The sequence below is a fragment of the Chlamydotis macqueenii genome, chromosome 1, assembly GCF_036417535.1.
Source record: "Chlamydotis macqueenii isolate bChlMac1 chromosome 1, bChlMac1.mat, whole genome shotgun sequence".
Classification (NCBI taxonomy): Eukaryota; Metazoa; Chordata; class Aves; order Otidiformes; family Otididae; genus Chlamydotis; species Chlamydotis macqueenii.
In genome coordinates this window covers 215,187,442-215,205,576 of record NC_141556.1, presented here as the reverse complement: position 1 = coordinate 215,205,576, position 18,135 = coordinate 215,187,442, and the positions used below count along the sequence as shown (strand labels likewise).

The window sequence follows — 18,135 nt, the reverse complement described above, 5'->3', positions numbered from 1 at the left end:
CACTCGTGTTTAGGAGCGCCTCAAAGACAGGCGGCAGCAACAGCAAACTGCAAACACCGGGAGCACAGACTGCAGGGTCGCCTGGGAGCTGCTGGCCCGGAGCAGCAGCCCAGGGGAAAGGACCTCACCCATCCCACCGAGAGCAAACAAGCGAGAGCGCAAGCATCTCCACACCTTCACTAAACCCACCGTTACGGCCTAAACGCAGCTCCTCAGCGGATTTTCGCCTCTCGCCTGTACCTCTCGCACACACCTGCTGACAGCCCGACACGTCGTTTTTCAGTTCTCACCAAACTGTGCCCCATCCACCAGCTGAGGTTAGCATCTTCTGGTGGGGCTTCTGCTTCCCCATCAGCCCTGCTCCAGCCCTTGCCACTCCTGAGCTTTCCAACACTCGCTCAGAAGAGGACTCTTCTAGTCCAAAGGCCCTGTCCCCTCAGAATCTTTCTGGTGAAATTGCTCGGGTGGCACAGCTGCCAGGCGCAGCGATTAGACACGAGTCTTCCCCTGCAAGCAGAGGCACTTCCCAAGGAATTTGCGGTGCTGCCTTGTAACAGAAACCAGAAGCAGAAGATACAGGGCGAGTGCTGGACTGAAAAACCAGACACGAGTTCAAGCCTTACCTCTGGCACAGCCCCGGCTTTGCCCTGTGAACTCAGCACACCTCCTTCGCTCGTTAGAGAAACACAGACCTGGCCCGACTGCAGCCCCGCGCTCTGCTCACAGCCCTCACTTCTCACAGCAAGAGCCTTCAGAGTTCTCGGAAGGAACCGTGTGCAGGAGGCGCAGGGCTCACAGACAAGGTCCTCTCCGGCTGCTACAATCCACTTTCAATCAGAAAAAGCGCTCCCCAGACACCACTGCTCATTCCTCTGACATTCCACAGTTTATTGAGTTCGGCTGGAAGAAAGCGTTCGCTGTATGGTACACAAGTTCAATAAATATTTAAGAACTGGATGACGAAGCCCCATCGCATTAGAGCGGGGAAGGAGGTACACGGGTAAGTAAAAATGTGTTATATTTAGAAGATCACATAACTAGCTGGGGTGGATAAATGCAACTCTCAAAAAAAAAAAAAAAAAGATGGTGTGTGCACTTCAGCAGGCTTTCTGGCCAAGGACAGCACGGAAGCCCTCTACCAGCAAAGCGAGGGATAAATTAGAGTCGGTTTTTAACACAGAACAAAACGCAGGGCAGCAGTTCTGCCATTTCCTGGCCAGAACTGAAAGGGAACATCCACCCAGAGCAACGCCCTGGCAGGCTGGATGGAGACGGACTCTCCAGGTCGCAATGCACCTACCAGTCTGCACCTTTGCAAAGCGTTTTGGAAAGGGAAGAGGAGGGGACCAGGAGAGGACGAAAGTGGGAGACGGGTCTGACTGGCAGAAGTGCACACACTCCAGCTTTCTCAGCTGAGCAGAAATGGTTCCTTTGCCGTGACAGACAGCATCGCGAGCGTACAGCTCCCCTAGCCTGGGGATGTTCTGCTTCCTGTCACAGCAGAGGAAGAGCTATCGGCCAGGGCTGCTTCCTCCTCTGAAGACACAGTAACAGCCTTCAGCAAATGAAAAGAACGCCTGAAGTCCCCAGGACAGGTCTTTAAGGCAAGTGGCCCCAGCACGTTCCCTGTCTGCTCAGGAGAAGTCCTGCCTATGGGGTTCGGCGTAAGCCCACGAAAGAGCACTTCAGTTTGGAGAAAGCCCAGCTACTAAAGCAATGTACAAACTTCTGCACCCTACCCAAACCTGTGCACCACCCCCGACCGGATGGGGAAGCTACAACACACTACTGCCATCACCCCTCTGCCACAGTCCAGCAAGCCTCTACATCCTGAAGTCAAACCAGATGCTTCCATCTTAGCGGGACTCCAGCCAGGGGGAACGGCTTTGCTGGCACTGCAGGGCGGATCTGTTAGGAGCCACACATCATGCACTCCTCCCGGTTCTCCAGGGAGCACACCATGGCTGCTTTATTCCTCTCCTTCTCTTCCTCCTCCTTGGAGGCCTTCTCCCGCTCCCTGAGCTTCTCTTTGTTCAGGGTGAACTGGATGGGGTTCGCAGCGGGTTTTGTCCGCAGATAGTACATGCCGGTCTTCAGCCCCTGCAGAGCGAAAGCACAAGTGTGAGAGCTGGGACCAGCTGGAGGTCAGGCAAGCCGCACGGCCGAACTCCGAACTGCTGCGGCCGGCCTCACAGGGGCATCTAGCAGTCCGGATCAACGGGAGCAATGCTACAAGCACCCGCAGCTTTCTTGCCCAAGAAAGAGATTCCACCAGCAGGACTGGGTTCTTGGAAGGAAACAACCGTTTACCCTTCTAAGAATCAGCGAGACCAACTTTTCATGAGAGAACTTATCAGCCCCCACTCGCTATCTGCGCCGAGCAAGGCCGCCCGCCCGCCCCGCCGCTCCCAGACACCTGCTTCCAGCCGTAGAAGTGCATGCTGGTGAGCTTGCCATAGTTGGGCTCTGCGATGTGGATGTTGAGAGACTGGCTCTGGTCGATGAACGCGCCTCTGTCTGCTGCCATCTTGAGGACAGTTTTCTGGGAGATCTCCCACACTGTCTTATAGAGCTGCTTCAAGTCATCCGGAATCTCGGGTATATCCTGAAAGGAACAGGGAGAGTTTGCCAATGCGGTGCGACCAGCGACTGCCCAAACGTTCGTATTCATAAAATTCTTCACCAGTTGCTGAGACTTCAGCAATCCTGACCAGAACTAAGGCTTTCTGCAGCTGAGCTCTGTCACTGAATCCAAGCTCTCTGTACCGGAAAGCACCCACGCATAGAGAAACCGTCCTTGCTGAACCAGGAGAGCTTATTCTGGGGAATTTGAGAGTAAGAGCTGTTTGCAAACAGAACACTACTGTTTCGTCCTAAATAAGCAATCCAACAGCTCGTACCTGCCCCAAAACTCATGCCAAGCGGGACGCACACGTGACTCCAGGCACAACAGTCACGGCGGCATTTCAAACCCCGCAGCACAAACAATTCACCACACAGAGACCCTTCTGCACGTGACTTCCGGATCGGAACGCCATATACTCGGCTCCTGTCTCAAGCCCGCTCCCTGCTCTGAAATCACCCCTTTAGAATCGTGATGATAAACGGCAATGCAAACATTTGCAGAATCTGCACACAGTGGTGCAGCCTGACCCGGTATTTGCTGCAGCAATAACTGGTAGGACATTTCCACTGGGTTTCTCCACGACACGGGCAGGCTCCAGCAGGAACGAGTTACCACTGCGGTCAGACGCATCCCCTCGTATTTCTAACGGAAATGTCACACACTGCAGCTTTCCCTCCCCGGGCCAGCTGAAGTCACTCACATACAGCAGAAACCAAACGCACCCTGTGGCAAATCAGCCCCCAGCCAGCACTTCCCAGAGCAGCAGGAATCCCTGCGCCCCTCTCCCGGTTTTTCACACGTACCTGGATAGAGCCGTTGTGGGCAATGATCTGGTTCTTCATCTCCTCGTTCCACAGGCCCCTCTCTGTCAGATCTTTCAGCAAGTGCGGGTTCACAACCTGCCAGGGGCAAAGGCCAAAGAATGAGAGCACTGCGCATTCTGCTCAGCTGTACACCCTGCCTGAGGCACAGATGCTTCTTCCACCCCAGTACGCGTAGGTTTTTAAACAGCTAAACGAGACCTTGAACAGTGCCGACAAACCGTCACTCTCCAGTCAGCCTGCGGTGTGCGTGCAGATGGCCAAGGCTAAAACAGCAGGCTGACAAACGGGAGGTGCTGCTGGCCACTGCAGAGCACAGAAGGCTGGCTGACGCCCGGCTGACACCAGCCTGGGGCTGAACTCGTCGGACACCAACGGGACAAGTTACTGGGCATCAGAAATGTGAAAGGGGGCGTATGGAGCTCCCCTGCACGAGGAATGACAAAAGACGTGCGAGATCTTGGCTTACCAGGGCCACTGACCACAACCTGGATTACCAAACACGGGTGAAACAATCAAGACTGAGGTCAGAAGGGGAAAGAACAAGATAGTGCAGGCTGTTTGGGAAGAAAAAAAGAGCAAACTTTGGCTTGCTGGGACGGAGGGTACCTGTCCAGCAGCCCTGCACCTGACCTACACAGCGGAGCAGGTTAATGACGGCTGTTCTGACCCCACCACGTGTCCGATTCAATCCTGCAGGCGGGAGGAAACGGAGCGCCTTCCCTCACATCCATGAGGGGACGGACAGACCAGAGCTCCCCAACAGCCAGATGTTCCCCTTGGCTCACACAGAGCTCCTTGCGGCCTCCAGCCTCCAGAACTCAGATCATTTCATACTCTTTATCCTAAACGACAGACCCCTCTGGATCCGCAAAGCTTTTACACGACCTCTTCAGATCTGTTCAGTGCTTTGCGTACAGCTCTTTCCTCAGGCCTGTGCAAAGCAGAACGGTGGTCTCAGTTACCCTTCCTATAGCACGCATGCTCCTTCAAATCACTTCACTAATCCTTTAGCAAGTATTCCTGCTAAATCCTGAGGCCTCAAAGGTTTTTCCAGACAAAAGCAGCACTTCTTTACAATTCTGCATATTCCCCAGTGACTCCAGTGGAATACGCGAAACTGTGCCACTACAGATGTTCCCCTTGGCGCTTTCGGCCTTCGACACAAACATCTAACGGAACTGAGTTACCAAGGGTGTGGCCTGCCTCCTGTCTTTCTTAGCAGTGAAAGTCATCAAAGGTATGAAAACAGAAAGCTCTTTCCCACAGCTGCCTCGCTTACCTGAAACTCTCCCGAGAGGACTCTGCGTGTGTAGATGTTACTGGTGTAGGGCTCGATGGACTCGTTATTGCCCAGGATCTGAGCAGTCGACGCAGTTGGCATGGGGGAAAGGAGAAGGCTGTTTCTGACGCCGTATCTAGCAACAACAGCCAAGAGTCAGAAAGCTTCAACCAAGGGAGACCAGACAGAAACGACCCAAGAACAGCACAGTTCACACACTGCCTGCAAAGAACCGAGAGGGCCGCTATAAGGAGCTCTCAGCTCAGGCGCTCAGAAACCTCACCTTCTCCGGGTTGGCAAACCCTCAGACTACCTGCAGGAAACACAGGGAAGCTCCACTAACACGGAGGTCAACGTGGAAGCATAACTAAAGCCTTTGCTGTTTTCATCTTTAACCACAGGCTTTCCAAAATTATTTAGCCACGAGAAAGGGTGCATAAGAAAAAAAAAAAAAACAACAAAATCTGTCAGGCACTCCACAACTCCACGGCACCCAGGGAAAACCAAAACAAGGAGGCTGTGAAGAGCCTGAGACCTCTCTGGACACAAGACAGTAGACAGATTTACTAAATTCAAAAATTAGAGCCAAACAAATTGAACAAATTCATTACAGGCGCTCTACGCTTCATTGATTCCTGTCTTCAGGATGTTCAAGGCTCAGCTGCTTTTCCCTGTCAGTGGGGAAAGAGCTCCCAAGCCTGGCTGACTGGTTCACCCATCACCACACCTGTTTAACGGGAACACAAACCATTCCGCTGGTGCATCCGAGAGGAAGTAAGAGCTCAGCTAAACCAGAGTCTAGGGGGGTGCTCTGTCTGGCTTGGAAGAACAACCATGAAACCAAGCCACCCAGAAAACGCTTTTGAAGAAAAATCTCCCGGGGCGGGAGGGGAACACGTAGGGCCATTTTTACACTTGCCCCCTATTTTTGTTGTTAGTCAGACAAAACATACCACATCCATCTGACACCTAACACAACCTGGGCAAGAACACTCACTTAGCAATCTTCTCCTTTAGAGCCTTCCAGTCCCAAAGATCCGACGGGGTGACGTTCCACATGTCGTACTGAAGAATCTGAGGAACAGATTAGGTGCAGATTAGGCAGGGCACGCTTTCCTTCACGTTTCATAAATCACATTGCAAACTGACCTGTTACTAACTGTTCTCTACAATTCAGCCGCAGCGAAGCTCCTGTATAATCTTCCAAACGCTCAGTCTTTTAATCTCAGCCAGAACAGGCTGAGTCTTGCTTTGCTTTTATTGCTCTCTGCACCTCAGTTTAACTTACGCATTTCTTACGGAACTTAGGCGGCCAAGTGACGGAGGAGAACTCAAGCACCGTTTGTACTGCTGCAGCGTTATCGGCCTGAGGTGTTCAGTCACACATCTCCTTCCGTGTCAAAGACAGGCACAGTCACACTGCCCGCTTTTCACAGCTCTGGCCCTGACCCAGGACAGTTCTGGTACTCACTCCTTTGCTGACAGGAGACCCCTCATACGTCTCGTACGGTCCTTGCTTCTCAGCGAGCTCACAGCTGGCCTCCAAAGCACCGTAATAAATGGTCTCAAAAATCTGCTGGTTCAAGCGCTGGGCCTCGGGGCTTTCGAAGGGGTACCGCATCAGGATGAAAGCATCTGCCAGGCCCTGCACACCGATGCCGATGGGACGATGGCGTCTGTTGGAGCGTTCAGCCTGCATGGCGTGCAAGCAAAGAGAACAACTACCTTTAGCAGAACTACACAGAATCAGAGGCTGGAAGGGATAAGGTTGGAAAGGACCTCCGAGAGGAACTCTCATCTGTACCATTGCCTTAACTTTTATGGGCCACCCATTCTGCTGCAACAACCCACGTTCCAATTCTGCCCTGCTCCCCACTGTTTGTTGTTTGCTGGGGAAGGCGTTTGAGGACCCAGATTAAGTTTGTTAGAAGCGATCACCGATTTTAATTCCTCAACCTGCCACACAGAGGGAGCCATGACTTAGAAATGAACACTAAGAACTTCCTGAAAAAAAACAACAGGCCCGTGAGGACATTTAAACTCACGTATTCAAACTGGACAGGCTAGAAAAATCTGATCCTCATCAGGTTTGGCTTCACACTTTGGGCATTTGATTATTTCCTCCTGCAACGCTCAGCTCTGCTGCTTGCCTTTCTATGTCCTCGCAATGCAACAAACCCTGCTCCCCCTCCTCTGCAACAATTACCAACCCTCTCCCTGCTTTCCTTCCAGAAAGCAGTCTACACGCCCTCCCAAAAACAGATAAAACCAACAAGACTGAGTTACACCTTCTTCTTGGGATCTTTCCAGGATCCTTCTCCCTGTTCCACTTTCCACTCCGCTCCTAGCGCTGTTCTGTGCTTTACTGAAATCCTCACACATTAAAAGATTCCAGCTGCAGAACCGTCTCAAGGGGAGGCTTTTTCCACGACTGCTTCACTAAGGAACCGTTCTGAGCTGAAGAAGTCTCTAACAACAGGTCACATCTGCAACCAGGCAGTCAGTGGAACTCCCAACCACCTGCCAAAACAGGCTTACAAAATCCCCGCTGATTCCTTCTGCCCGAGACTGAACTGAGATTGCTCCAGGACAACAGGCCCTGTGTCGCCAGCGCTCGGCACGCCGTCAGCCTCGCACCAGCTCAGCGCGGCGCTCACCTCTGGCACGGGGTAGTAGTTGATGTCAATGATTTTGTTCAGGTTTCGGACAATAACTTTAGTGACTTCAGCTAGCTTCTTGAAATCATACGTGTGCTCTGAAGTGACATACATGTTTAGGGCTACAGAGGCCAAATTACAAACTGCAACCTGTGGAGAAAACACAGCGAAAAGAGGAACGTCAGCCAACACCCCATGCAGAAACCACAATCTCAGTCCCAGAGCACACTCTCTACATGGAAAAGAAGAACCAACACACAAGGCTGGAAAAACGCACTCCTTTTTTCTCCTTTGAGTTGCAAAAAGGGTAACAACAATTCAAAAAGGTTTAGTAGGTATCAGTATCACCATAAAAATGCAGTTCTCTGGCATGGTCAATCCTGTTGCCCGTAAGCCATCCTTCCAGAAACTAAGCCTAACCATTTCTTGTGCTGCCAGAACCAGCAGCTGATCTCAGTGAGATCCAGGCTATATTAGGGCATTTTTGGAACATTTTTTAACACTAACATTACTTCCAACTCCAAGATAATTTAAACAAACAAACTAACATTTCTTGTGGACTGCAGGCAGGCAAGACGGCTGTCCACCTCTTTCAGACTACTCAGGATTTTATGAATACAGCAAAGAGTGCGAGCAAAGCACAACTACCAGCTCAGGCAGTAGAAACTGGTACCTTCATTTACAACAGCCTGGAGGCTGCTGTTCTCCACCCACCTCATCTTTGCTGGTGTACTCCACGATTTCTGTACACAGATTGCTGCATTTGATGGTCCCCAAGTTCTGCTGATTGCTCTTCCGGTTGCAAGAGTCTTTGTACAGCATGTACGGTGTGCCGGTCTCCGTCTGAGACTCAATGATAGCGTACCAGAGCTGCTGGGCCTTCACCACTCTGCGCACACGGCCTTGCTTCTCGTAACTGCAAAAGGGCACACGTTGCTTAATAATTCCCAGGCTCTCAAAAAACAGCAGTGAAAGACAATAATTTTGAACGCAACATCAGGTTCTCAGGCAGGCAAGACCCAGTCACCTCTGAACTGTGCGGACTCCGAACTAGCCACGAGTCTTAACAGCAGGATATCAAGACTGTCCTCATTTAAAGGAAAGCGAAATCTTCCACTACGGCATCCTAGTTGTATGTTGTTTGTAGTTCAAAACAAAGCCATCAACTGCTTTAAGTGGAGATCACTTCAGAATTTCCCCCTACCAAGCTAAAGCAATTGTTCATGCGCAGTTCTACCTTGAGCAGGTCACCGTTTGAAGCAAACAGTAAGCAGACACTCCCCACCTTTGTCCTTTTGTCAGTCTGTCACTGGAACTCACTGACCAGTTAGGAGCCAGCACCACAAACCGGTGCTCTGGCTCCCGGACACCACACAAGGGCAGTTCTGTGAATGGATGAGCACTATTTAAAAGCCTAGTCGCTTTTCTTACCTTTCATACAGCTTCTCAAACTCCTCTCCCCAAACCTCTTCTAGGCCAGGACACTCATTTGGACACATCAAGGACCAGTCCTGCAAGAAGGACAAATATTCAGAGAAAATCCTTAGGCACCCTGTTAATTCAAGGCACTCAATTTCATCAGCAGACTCTGCTGTAAACAGGAACACGCAAACCACACTTCCCATCCTGAAAACCTGGGAACCAGCTCTGCCGGCAGACGTGGGGAAGGTGTTTACCAGACTAGTCAGATTTATTTTAAAATTATGTGAACATTTATGATCAAACTGCATTTTTAGTTTTCAAATGACTGCTTCTCAAGCTAGAACCCATTTTAAAGCAAACGCAAGCAGTCATATGAAGATCAATTCACTGAGGAGATTTTGATGCTTTAAGGAAACTGCAGAGTAAAAATTTAGTGCAGTAGTATCAGTGCGGGCTGCAAGATTAAGCACGGAAGCGAAGTATCACACTGGAGTTCTCCAGCTCCATTCTCTACCTGCCCAGCCGTTCTCAAGTGGGGTGCAGCAGCACTTTCCAGAAGTTCCTTTGCTGCCAGGAAGACGGCGCTGCAACCCTTCGTGAACCCCATCCCAGGGCTCGTCACCCGTTTCACCGTTACCAGGCCTATTCTGCAGCAATCGAGCTTCTTACCTGGTTGGTTTCCACTCGCTTCATGAAGAGATCAGGAATCCAGAGGGCAAAGAAAAGGTCTCTGGCTCGCTGCTCTTCCTTCCCAGTGTTCTTCTTTAAGTCAAGAAACTCAAAGATGTCCAAGTGCCACGGCTCCAGGTAGATGGCAAAAGCCCCAGGTCTCTGATCCATAAAATATAGTCAACATCAGAACAAACTTCCCTTGAGAATAAAATCTCCTGCACTGCTCCTGAGTGGACGCAACACCCTGAACTAACTGGAGCTTAGTTTTAAAGTCTCGTTAAGGCAATTTCAATATGCTTTTTTGTGTTACTTATTGGAACTGGGCCACGTTACTAGTTCCAGACTCTCAATTAAAATTTTTTACTACCAAAACTGTATTTCCTCTGAGTCAACAGGAGCTTGACAAGTCTTAGTTTTACTTACTGAGTCATGCCTCCATTGACCTCTGGGCTATCTGGAGACAAAGGATACAGATCAAGAAGCTTTCTACAGTCTGACACCGGAATTCACTATAGGGCATTCAAGGAGTGACCTCTAACCAGTGCAAGAGGCTGATCTAACACGTGTGTATCAAAAGATACCCCCGCAGGGCAAAATGCAGAGGGCAAGGGGAACACCAGAATATCAACAAGCAGGGAGAAAATGCCCTATTTTAGCTGTGTGTCACCTACAACACTTCACCACCTCACTGCTGTTACTGGGCCAGCCTTTCACAGGGGTGGAAGCTCTGCGGCTGACCTGAGGCCACCCTCCCGACCCCAACTGCACGCAGCGCCAGTACCTTGTTACCACCTTGATCCACGTAACGGGCAGTGTTGTTGTACACCCTCAGCATCGGAACGAGCCCGTTGGAATTTCCGTTTGTCTGCAAAGGCACGGGAAAACCGTCAATACTGAAAAGCAACGGCCTGAAGAGATGGGCCTACATTCTCTGCATGTCTTTCAGCAGCCTGCAAAACTCTTACGCCGAGAGCTAGGAACTGACCGCCCCAATCAGTTCTTTGGTAGTCCCTCCCCCTGCCCTTTTTCTTCTAATAGACAAAAATATATATTAGCAGTCGATAAAACATACCTCCTAACTTCTTTCCTCTACATTATGTAATCTAAAGGCTTGCAGAGGTTACACACACTGTGAAGCAGACATTCACAGAGGATTTTAAGCAGTCAGACATACAAAAAGGAAAAAGGCTAATGCGTGCATGTCTGAGCATATTCCTAGGTTGTTAATACACAAATAGGTTGGAATTGTGCGATCAAACAATGGAATGTGATCCTTTTGCAAGGACTTCTATGAAAACCAACCTTTTTACCTTAGAGCACACTGAAAAGGGAAGGACTACTGCTGTGTCAAACTCACTCGGCAGAAGCAGCATTGATCTGGCAACAGAAATAGAGACATTTCCTGAAACCAGAAGGTTAACCGCTGCCGGGAACACCATCTGCACACTCACCCCAGCAATGTAGCTGCCCGTGGCGCGGATACAGCTCACAGCAAGGCCGATCCCACCCGCAGACTTCGAGATCAGCGCGCACTGCTTCAGAGTGTCATAGATTCCCTCGATGCTGTCATCCTTCATGCACAGCAGGAAACAACTAATGAAAACAAATAGCTTTAGCACACAAAGATTAAACCAAAAAAGTCAAGAAGCATTTCGCCAGGGCTGCAGAAAAACAAGGGTAAATACTGAATCTTTAACATGCAAAAGAAGCAAAACCATAGGTTGCAAAGTGGAATAAAGGACAGTTCTAGAAAACCTAACGGGCAGTAGTTGTATTACTGATACCTGTGTTATCAAAGCAAAACATTTTTAAAATCATACCAGTTATGCTTGCTACTTTCAGCACGTTCTAGAAAACAATTACCAGGATTCATTTTGTAACCTACAGAAGACTGTGCACACAAGTAACCCTTAAATAAAATGAACCATGTCAAGATTTCCATTACCTGTAGAAGCTTACAGACACCTGTGCATTTTTCCCCAAAGACTACACTATATGTCAAGTTAAATTTGACAGCAGCTTCTCAAAACTTCATTAAAAAAATCAAAGAGACACAGCTACTAATTTTTTAAGACATTGTGAAAGGTTTTAATTTAAACAGACCCGATCTCCGAAACCTTATCTTCATCCAGTTATGCATTAAGCAAACTTGGAAGGCAAAGGTACCTGGAGAGCTGAGGCCGGTTGGTGCCTGCGTTGAATAACGTGGGGGAGGCATGGGTAAACCACTTTTCAGAGAGAAGATTGTACGTTTCAATCGCAGCATCAATGTCGTTTTTGTGGATCCCCACCGACACCCTCATCAGCATGTGTTGAGGACGCTCAGCAACTAACACAAAAAGGAAAGGGGAAAAAGAATGTCAGCACGACAGGCAGGATCAGTTCAGACCGACGGGGAGGTCATAGCAGTAAGCTACTAACAGCGTGCAAAGGGCCACTCGAGAGCCAGAGTTTTCACAGAATAAGGCAGGTGGGAAGGAACCTCAGGAGGTCTGTAGTCCAACCTCCTGCTCAAAGAAGAGTCAGCTAAGAGAACCACACTTTAAGCTGATACAGACAGTTCTTACCTTTCGAGTTGATTTTCAGCAAGTAGGAGCGTTCTAGAGTCTTTAAAAAGAGAGAATGCATTTCAGTAAGCATGTCGATTTCAGCTTAAGAAAAACAGCCTATTAACTCCGAAACCCAGCATCTTCATGCCCCTCATCCCACGCTCCAACAGAAGCACCTACCCTGCTCCCCACTCCTCCTCTCGTTAGTGGCACAGGCTATTGGTGACTAATGACTAAACAAAACCTGAAGTGCACTGTAAGACTCCAGCACGGAGGACTCTACGCTTCGGATTACGGAGCGGTGGTGGAGCACGCAGCTGCACGGCTCAGCACTACCTTTCAACCCACAGTGAATCGAGGCCAGAAGACAAGGGAGTGCTTGTTCTCCACACCCCCACCCCCCCTCAAAGGATTACTAGTTATACCACAACAACGCTTCCCAAACAACCTGCACCGCAATCCGCAGCGCTGGGTGTTGGACACACAGAACGACCGACACGGTAAGCCTACACCTAGAGCAGATGCCTTCCGAGCTCGTGCCTAACGGATCACAGCAGAAACTACAGGAGGGGCTGTCAGGAATTGCAGATCTATGTACATCTAGGAACGGGCATCCCCCTTCAAGGTCCCCTCTTTCCCCAGCTGTTGCCACGGCTGCTCTGCTCTTTACGCACGCCAGTTCTTTCCTCATTGCAAACTCCGTCCCTCAAAACAGAAGGCACCACGTGGGGTGCGCTGATGGAGACTCTAGGCAAAGACCCCCAGTTCTTACAGAGATTCACAAGAGCTATCTGCAGCACCCTGTGCTAGGGAAAAGCCAAACGCTCTCCAGCTAACCCTCCGCACAGAACAGCCCGTGATGGGGGGAGCAGGAGGAGATGGTGGGGGCGCAGTAGACTGGACTGCTTGTGGGGGAGATGTTCCGGGAGCACGGCGGACGACAAATGCGTGGGATGACACACCGAAAACAACTGTTACACAAAACAATGGGGAAACCAAAAATCCCTTTTTTGCTTTATTAGGAATCAGATTATTTCCTTGAGGAATGGTACGAGCTGGGAAGCTTTCAACAGCACTCAGTGCTACCTGCTGTGAAACAGTTAGAATCACAGAATGGTTAGAGTTGGAAGGGACCTCCAAAGCCCACCCAGCCCAACCCCCCTGCATGGAGCAGGGACATCTCCAACCACATCAGGTTGCTCAGAGCCCCAGCCAACCTGGCCTGGAATGTTTCCAGGGATGGGCATCCACCACCTCTCTGGGCAGCCTGGGACAGTGTTCTACAACTCGCATTGTCAAAAATTTTTCCTAATATCCAATCTAAATCTGCCTCCCTCTGTTTTAAAACCATCACCCCTCGTCCTATCACAACAGTAAAGATATTACAGCTGCCAAGGGTACGCAGCGAAGCCAAGAAGAAAGAACATGATTCATCCAGTCAGGCAACTGCCTTGTGCAGGTACTCTGTTTCCATAAACCCACTGACGTCCCACCTACTCCGGTGCCCTCCTCGCCCAGATCTAGATGACTCTGCAAGCGTTCCCACCCTTCCCAGAAGCTCAGCTCCAGAGCAGTACCAAAACAGCAGTCTTCACTCTCATGAGTAACGTGATTTTACCTTAAAACCAAAATAGTTGTAGGAGAAGTCTCTGTCATAGATAATGGCGGAATTCAGGCGCTGAGAGGAAATAATGCAGAGAAAAACATTTACAATCAGATTTTTTGTGCCTCACATTAAGGTATAACAATGCTATCACTGTTTGGCACTTCTGGCCTCAGAGGTGTAGTGAAACAGACACCAGATCAGTGGGAATAGAGTAGGGAAGAGCACTTCGCTTGAAACAACAACTGCACAGTTTTAACAATCTTTTTTCCAAGTACAATGCACAGTTGTTGGCTACCTTTTACTGAAGTGTAACTAGACACTAAGAAACACAAGATAGAACCAAAATACGTGACTTCCCCCTAAGAACATAGACCTGGAACAGCTTGAAATCAGAAACCAGACCCCATCTCTCCCTTCTGTGCATACACAACAGATTGCTGCATCAAAACGTACTTTTCTCAAATTAGTCAGTTGTGCTGATCACGGCTACGAGGACATCCAACAGAACAGATTCCACTACAGAAACACCCTTACATGAAGGGGGTTCCTACATCCTCTCTTTTAAACTCTCCAGAACAGAGCAGTTATCACCTGTGCTGGTTTCTGCATCGGCTTTTTGTCCCAAAACAGACATGGCTTACTTAAAAATAAGAAAATAAATTATCTGAACTGGTTTACTGAATTTTTAAAACACAGAAGTGAAAAAAAAGTTACATACGTCTTTGTTGGCCAACACTATGTCTAGAGTTTCTCTGGAGATCATCGGCGAGTGCTTCCCGTTGTGAGGGTTTATGTAGTTGTAGAGATCATCCATCACATCTGCAACAGAAAGGGATTTAAATACACGGACATCCACGGGCCTATACACACAGCACTGCCACGCGTTTCAGGGATTTAACAGGCAGGACTGCCCATCCCCTAAAATACCCCCCTCCAGCACCCATCCCCTAAAATAACCCCCTCCAGCTCCAGAAACGTACAGATTTTCTTCTGCCTGCTCAGTACTATCACTCATCTGTTAGCCCTAAAAACGCACTTCTCTTACGATGGTTTTAAATAGCATTTATAACACATAATAAGCGGGAAAGAAGGTGGGCGCAAGCTAATTTCAATCAGTTACGCGTTTCATCAATCTACTTACACAGGTACTTTTCACAAAACAGGCAATTTTACTTTCCTTGTGACGTGCCTAAAACTCATGTTCTTTCATCTCCACGGCATTTTTAGTTAGCCTGGGCAGTTAGGAACTTCTGCTTAAAGCTCCTACCCCCTTTCTGACTAACCGCTATCCAAGCGCCCCCAAAGAGACTTACCACTGAACACTTTCTTAGTTTCTTTGTGCAAATTGGACACTGCAATCCTTGCTGCCAGGATAGCGTAGTCGGGGTGCTTGGTGGTCAGGGTTGCGGCCGTTTCAGCAGCCAGTGTATCCAGTTCCACCGTCGTGACACCACTGTACAGCCCCTGAATCACTTTCATGGTGATCTGGGCCTGAAAAAGGAAAATTCTGAAGGTTAGCTACCTGCTGTTGCAGAAAAAAAATCCCTTTTCTACTCCGAAATCCCGTTTTAACCCTTTAACATCCAAGACATGCTTCACTATAAGCAGAACTGTTTGCTCTGTTTGAATAGAAAAGCAACTTAAAATATCAAACAGTCTTGGGGAAGTACTGACTCCCAAATTTAAGTAACACTGGGGCAGAAGGGAGAGCGAGGAAAGAGTGAAGAAAGCAGAAGCTGTCAGTCCGGGACCATGAACAGTTTTTTCCCCGCAGACACTTTCCTACAGGCTAGAACAGAGCAGCAGCAAAGTTCACAGGGAGAGAAGTCGGGCTAAAGCAGCACTCGCCTGGAAGTTTTGAAACTCCAAATGGAGCGTGACTTTGTAAATGCCTGATGAGATATGCAAGTGCTACACTTAAAATCACTTCATGACAAGAGCAAAAAATGCCAACCCTGGAGGAGACACGATGGCTTTTGCTCCATGGCTTAACCTAATCTTCATCTGCCAGCTGGGACCTTTCCTGGGAAAGGACTTTTGCACCCATCATCTCCGAAATATTTTCTTCTTTTCCCTCGAGCAGTTAGCACTGATCACAGGAAAAAATAAGAATGCAGTGCTTCACAGAAGATTAGCCTCACTATGAGGACAGGGGTATTAAGAGTCAGGAGGACTAGGAATCTTGCTTCTGTCCTAACATCAACTCCCTAAGTCACTGAGATGAAGTCAGTGTACTTTGTGTTTCAGCAACCACGTCGCTAATGCTCCTCCTCCTCCTCTCCATCTACAGCCGAAGAGCACTACTTTTGGGGTCAGAATAAATGTCAAATATTTTAGAGACGCAATTTAAGACACGAAAACAGATCATTAGATCCTGGAGATGGAAAGAGCCTCAGTTGGCAACTCCAAATGAACAGACTGGGTGGGCACATCCGTGTAAAATTCTCAGAGATCAACGGATCCACGAGGGAGTCACCCTCCGCACAGGCTTTGGAAGGAGAAACCCACACGGGTGGGATCAAAGTGCACTCAAAATGCTACGCAGCTCAAAAAACCAAAGTGGGGACATTATAATGACAGGGGAGATCTGTCAGACAGAAAGGGCACCTTGTTTTACTACAAGAGGATCAAAAACTGCTTTCTGCTTTGCAGATCAAAACTGCAGATCAATCTACCAAAATATGAGAGTTGGAGCAACAAACAACTCTTTTTTAACTACAAGAAGCTTCAACAATGTTTGAGGTAAAAGCAATCTACAGTAGGTAAACTGATTTTCCCCCACCATAGTCTCAGACTCTGTATCTGTGAAGGAAAAAAACCTCAAAATGCAAACAATTAGAAGAAATACATTACAAATGCATTTGCCAAGAGTTCCTGCACAGGCCACCGTGCTTGGCTTTCGCTACGGACAATAACTGGGTAACAGCTGCGCACTGCTGCTGGCTTTTAGCAGAGATCAGCATGGGAGGCAGAGAACAGGACAGCAGGGAAAAGGACAGACTCACAGGATCGACAAAGTCAGCATTGAGCCCGTAGCAGAGCTTCTGGATGCGCGACGTGATCTTGTCAAACATGACACGCTCCTGGCGTCCATCTGTTGGAGAAGAGGTCACTGTCAGAGCAGCTCCCGTTACGACAAAGAACCAGTTCAGCACAGGATCCTCCTACCCAGCTCCTCACGCGAGGAGCCAGCCCTCTTCTGGGGGAACCTGGGGTGGGAGTCAGCAAGGACAACCCGTTCAGGCCCAAGGAGAAGACCGGCTACCCCTCCACCCGGGCACGTTCTTGCTGCATGGTCTGCTCTGCGCAGGATCCCTCACTCAGAGGCGCAGGTCTCGGTACAGTGAGGAAATAAAACCAGGGAGCTCACGGCGCTTCAGGAGGGGCAGCAGCACCCGCTGCGGGGCCGAGCAACTCCCCCCCCCCCCCCAAACCTTTGCGTAAACCCGGTTCTCAGGGCCACCCCCGCAGAGATGGGAACCCCGCTGAGGGCCAGCCCCCCGCGGAGGCGGGGGACCCCTCCTCCGGCCGAGCGCTCTCCTTGAGCCCGAGGCTCACTGCCATGGCGGGGGGGGGTCTCCCAAAGCGAAGTGAGGGGTCTCGTCCCCCACGCCCGGTGTCATGGCGGGAGCTCCCTCCCTCCGCGCTCCCCCCAGTGCAGACAGGGCGCTACTCCCTCGCACCCGCCGCCGCGCAAGCTGCCCCCCGAGCAGAGGGGCTCCCGTCCTTCCACGTCCCGTGAGGGCCCCTCACAAAGCGGGGGGGGGGGGCATCTGCTCACTTGAGGTGCCATGAGAGGGACCCCCCAAAGCAGAGGCAGGGACGCCCCCTCCCCCGGGTGCCGCGGGCAGCCCCCCGCCGCGGCGGCCCCCCTCACCCCGCTTCACGACGTGCATGGCGGCGGTCGGCGTCTCGGCGCGCGGGGCTCCCAACGGCTCCTGCAGCGCCAAGCGCGGTCTGAGCGCTTCCCGCTCCCGCCAACTGCGCTGACCCCGCTGCGCCGCCGTAGCGCTCCACCCCTCCGGCTGAGGCTGCGGGCGACATCTTGTCTCCGGGCACTGCCTCCTTCTTTGCCCGCTTCCCCCACCGCCGCGACTTCAGCGCTGCCTTTCACCGTTACCGGTGAAAGGGCCCGTCCCCGTTCCCCATCCCCATCCCCACCTCTCCCTCTCTCCCCCCGGGAAACACCACCCCGCCAGGGAAGCGCACGCCGCTTGCCCGCTTCCAAGATGGCGGCCGACAGCCCCCCACCCCACGGAGAGAGGCGGCAGGACGGGAAAGGGCGGGTCACGCCGGCGTCAGGGGGCGACGTACGGAGCCCGCCAAGGGACAAAACGCCCTCGTCCTGCGCTAAGCTGTATAACAATAACAATGGCAATTATAATTATACTAAAGCAAGGCCCAGACGTAATGTTTAGTGCGATCCGACAAACGAGAGGCGGTCCCACAGCTCCCCTTCTGCCCTCGCCCTGCACAGAACGCCTCTCCCCTGGTGCAGAG

At 50.4% G+C, this 18,135-nt stretch overlaps 1 protein-coding gene across 1 annotated transcript; it reads right to left on the bottom strand.

Moving 5' to 3' along the window:
• Nucleotides 1-867: 867 nt before the first annotated feature.
• RRM1 (ribonucleotide reductase catalytic subunit M1) lies at nucleotides 868-17,729 on the bottom strand. The gene is made up of 19 exons (XM_086739852.1): nucleotides 17,513-17,729; nucleotides 16,641-16,729; nucleotides 14,949-15,126; nucleotides 14,354-14,454; nucleotides 13,648-13,707; nucleotides 12,048-12,087; nucleotides 11,647-11,809; nucleotides 10,932-11,073; nucleotides 10,262-10,345; nucleotides 9,478-9,639; nucleotides 8,818-8,897; nucleotides 8,101-8,302; nucleotides 7,387-7,536; nucleotides 6,201-6,422; nucleotides 5,727-5,803; nucleotides 4,730-4,865; nucleotides 3,430-3,525; nucleotides 2,417-2,605; nucleotides 868-2,100 (listed from the first exon to the last, which is right to left on the bottom strand). Exons 1-19 carry the CDS (start codon nucleotides 17,529-17,531, stop codon nucleotides 1,912-1,914), a joined length of 2,379 nt encoding a protein of 792 aa, XP_086595978.1. The 5' UTR covers nucleotides 17,532-17,729; the 3' UTR covers nucleotides 868-1,911.
• Between the last annotated feature and the right edge of the window lie 406 nt (nucleotides 17,730-18,135).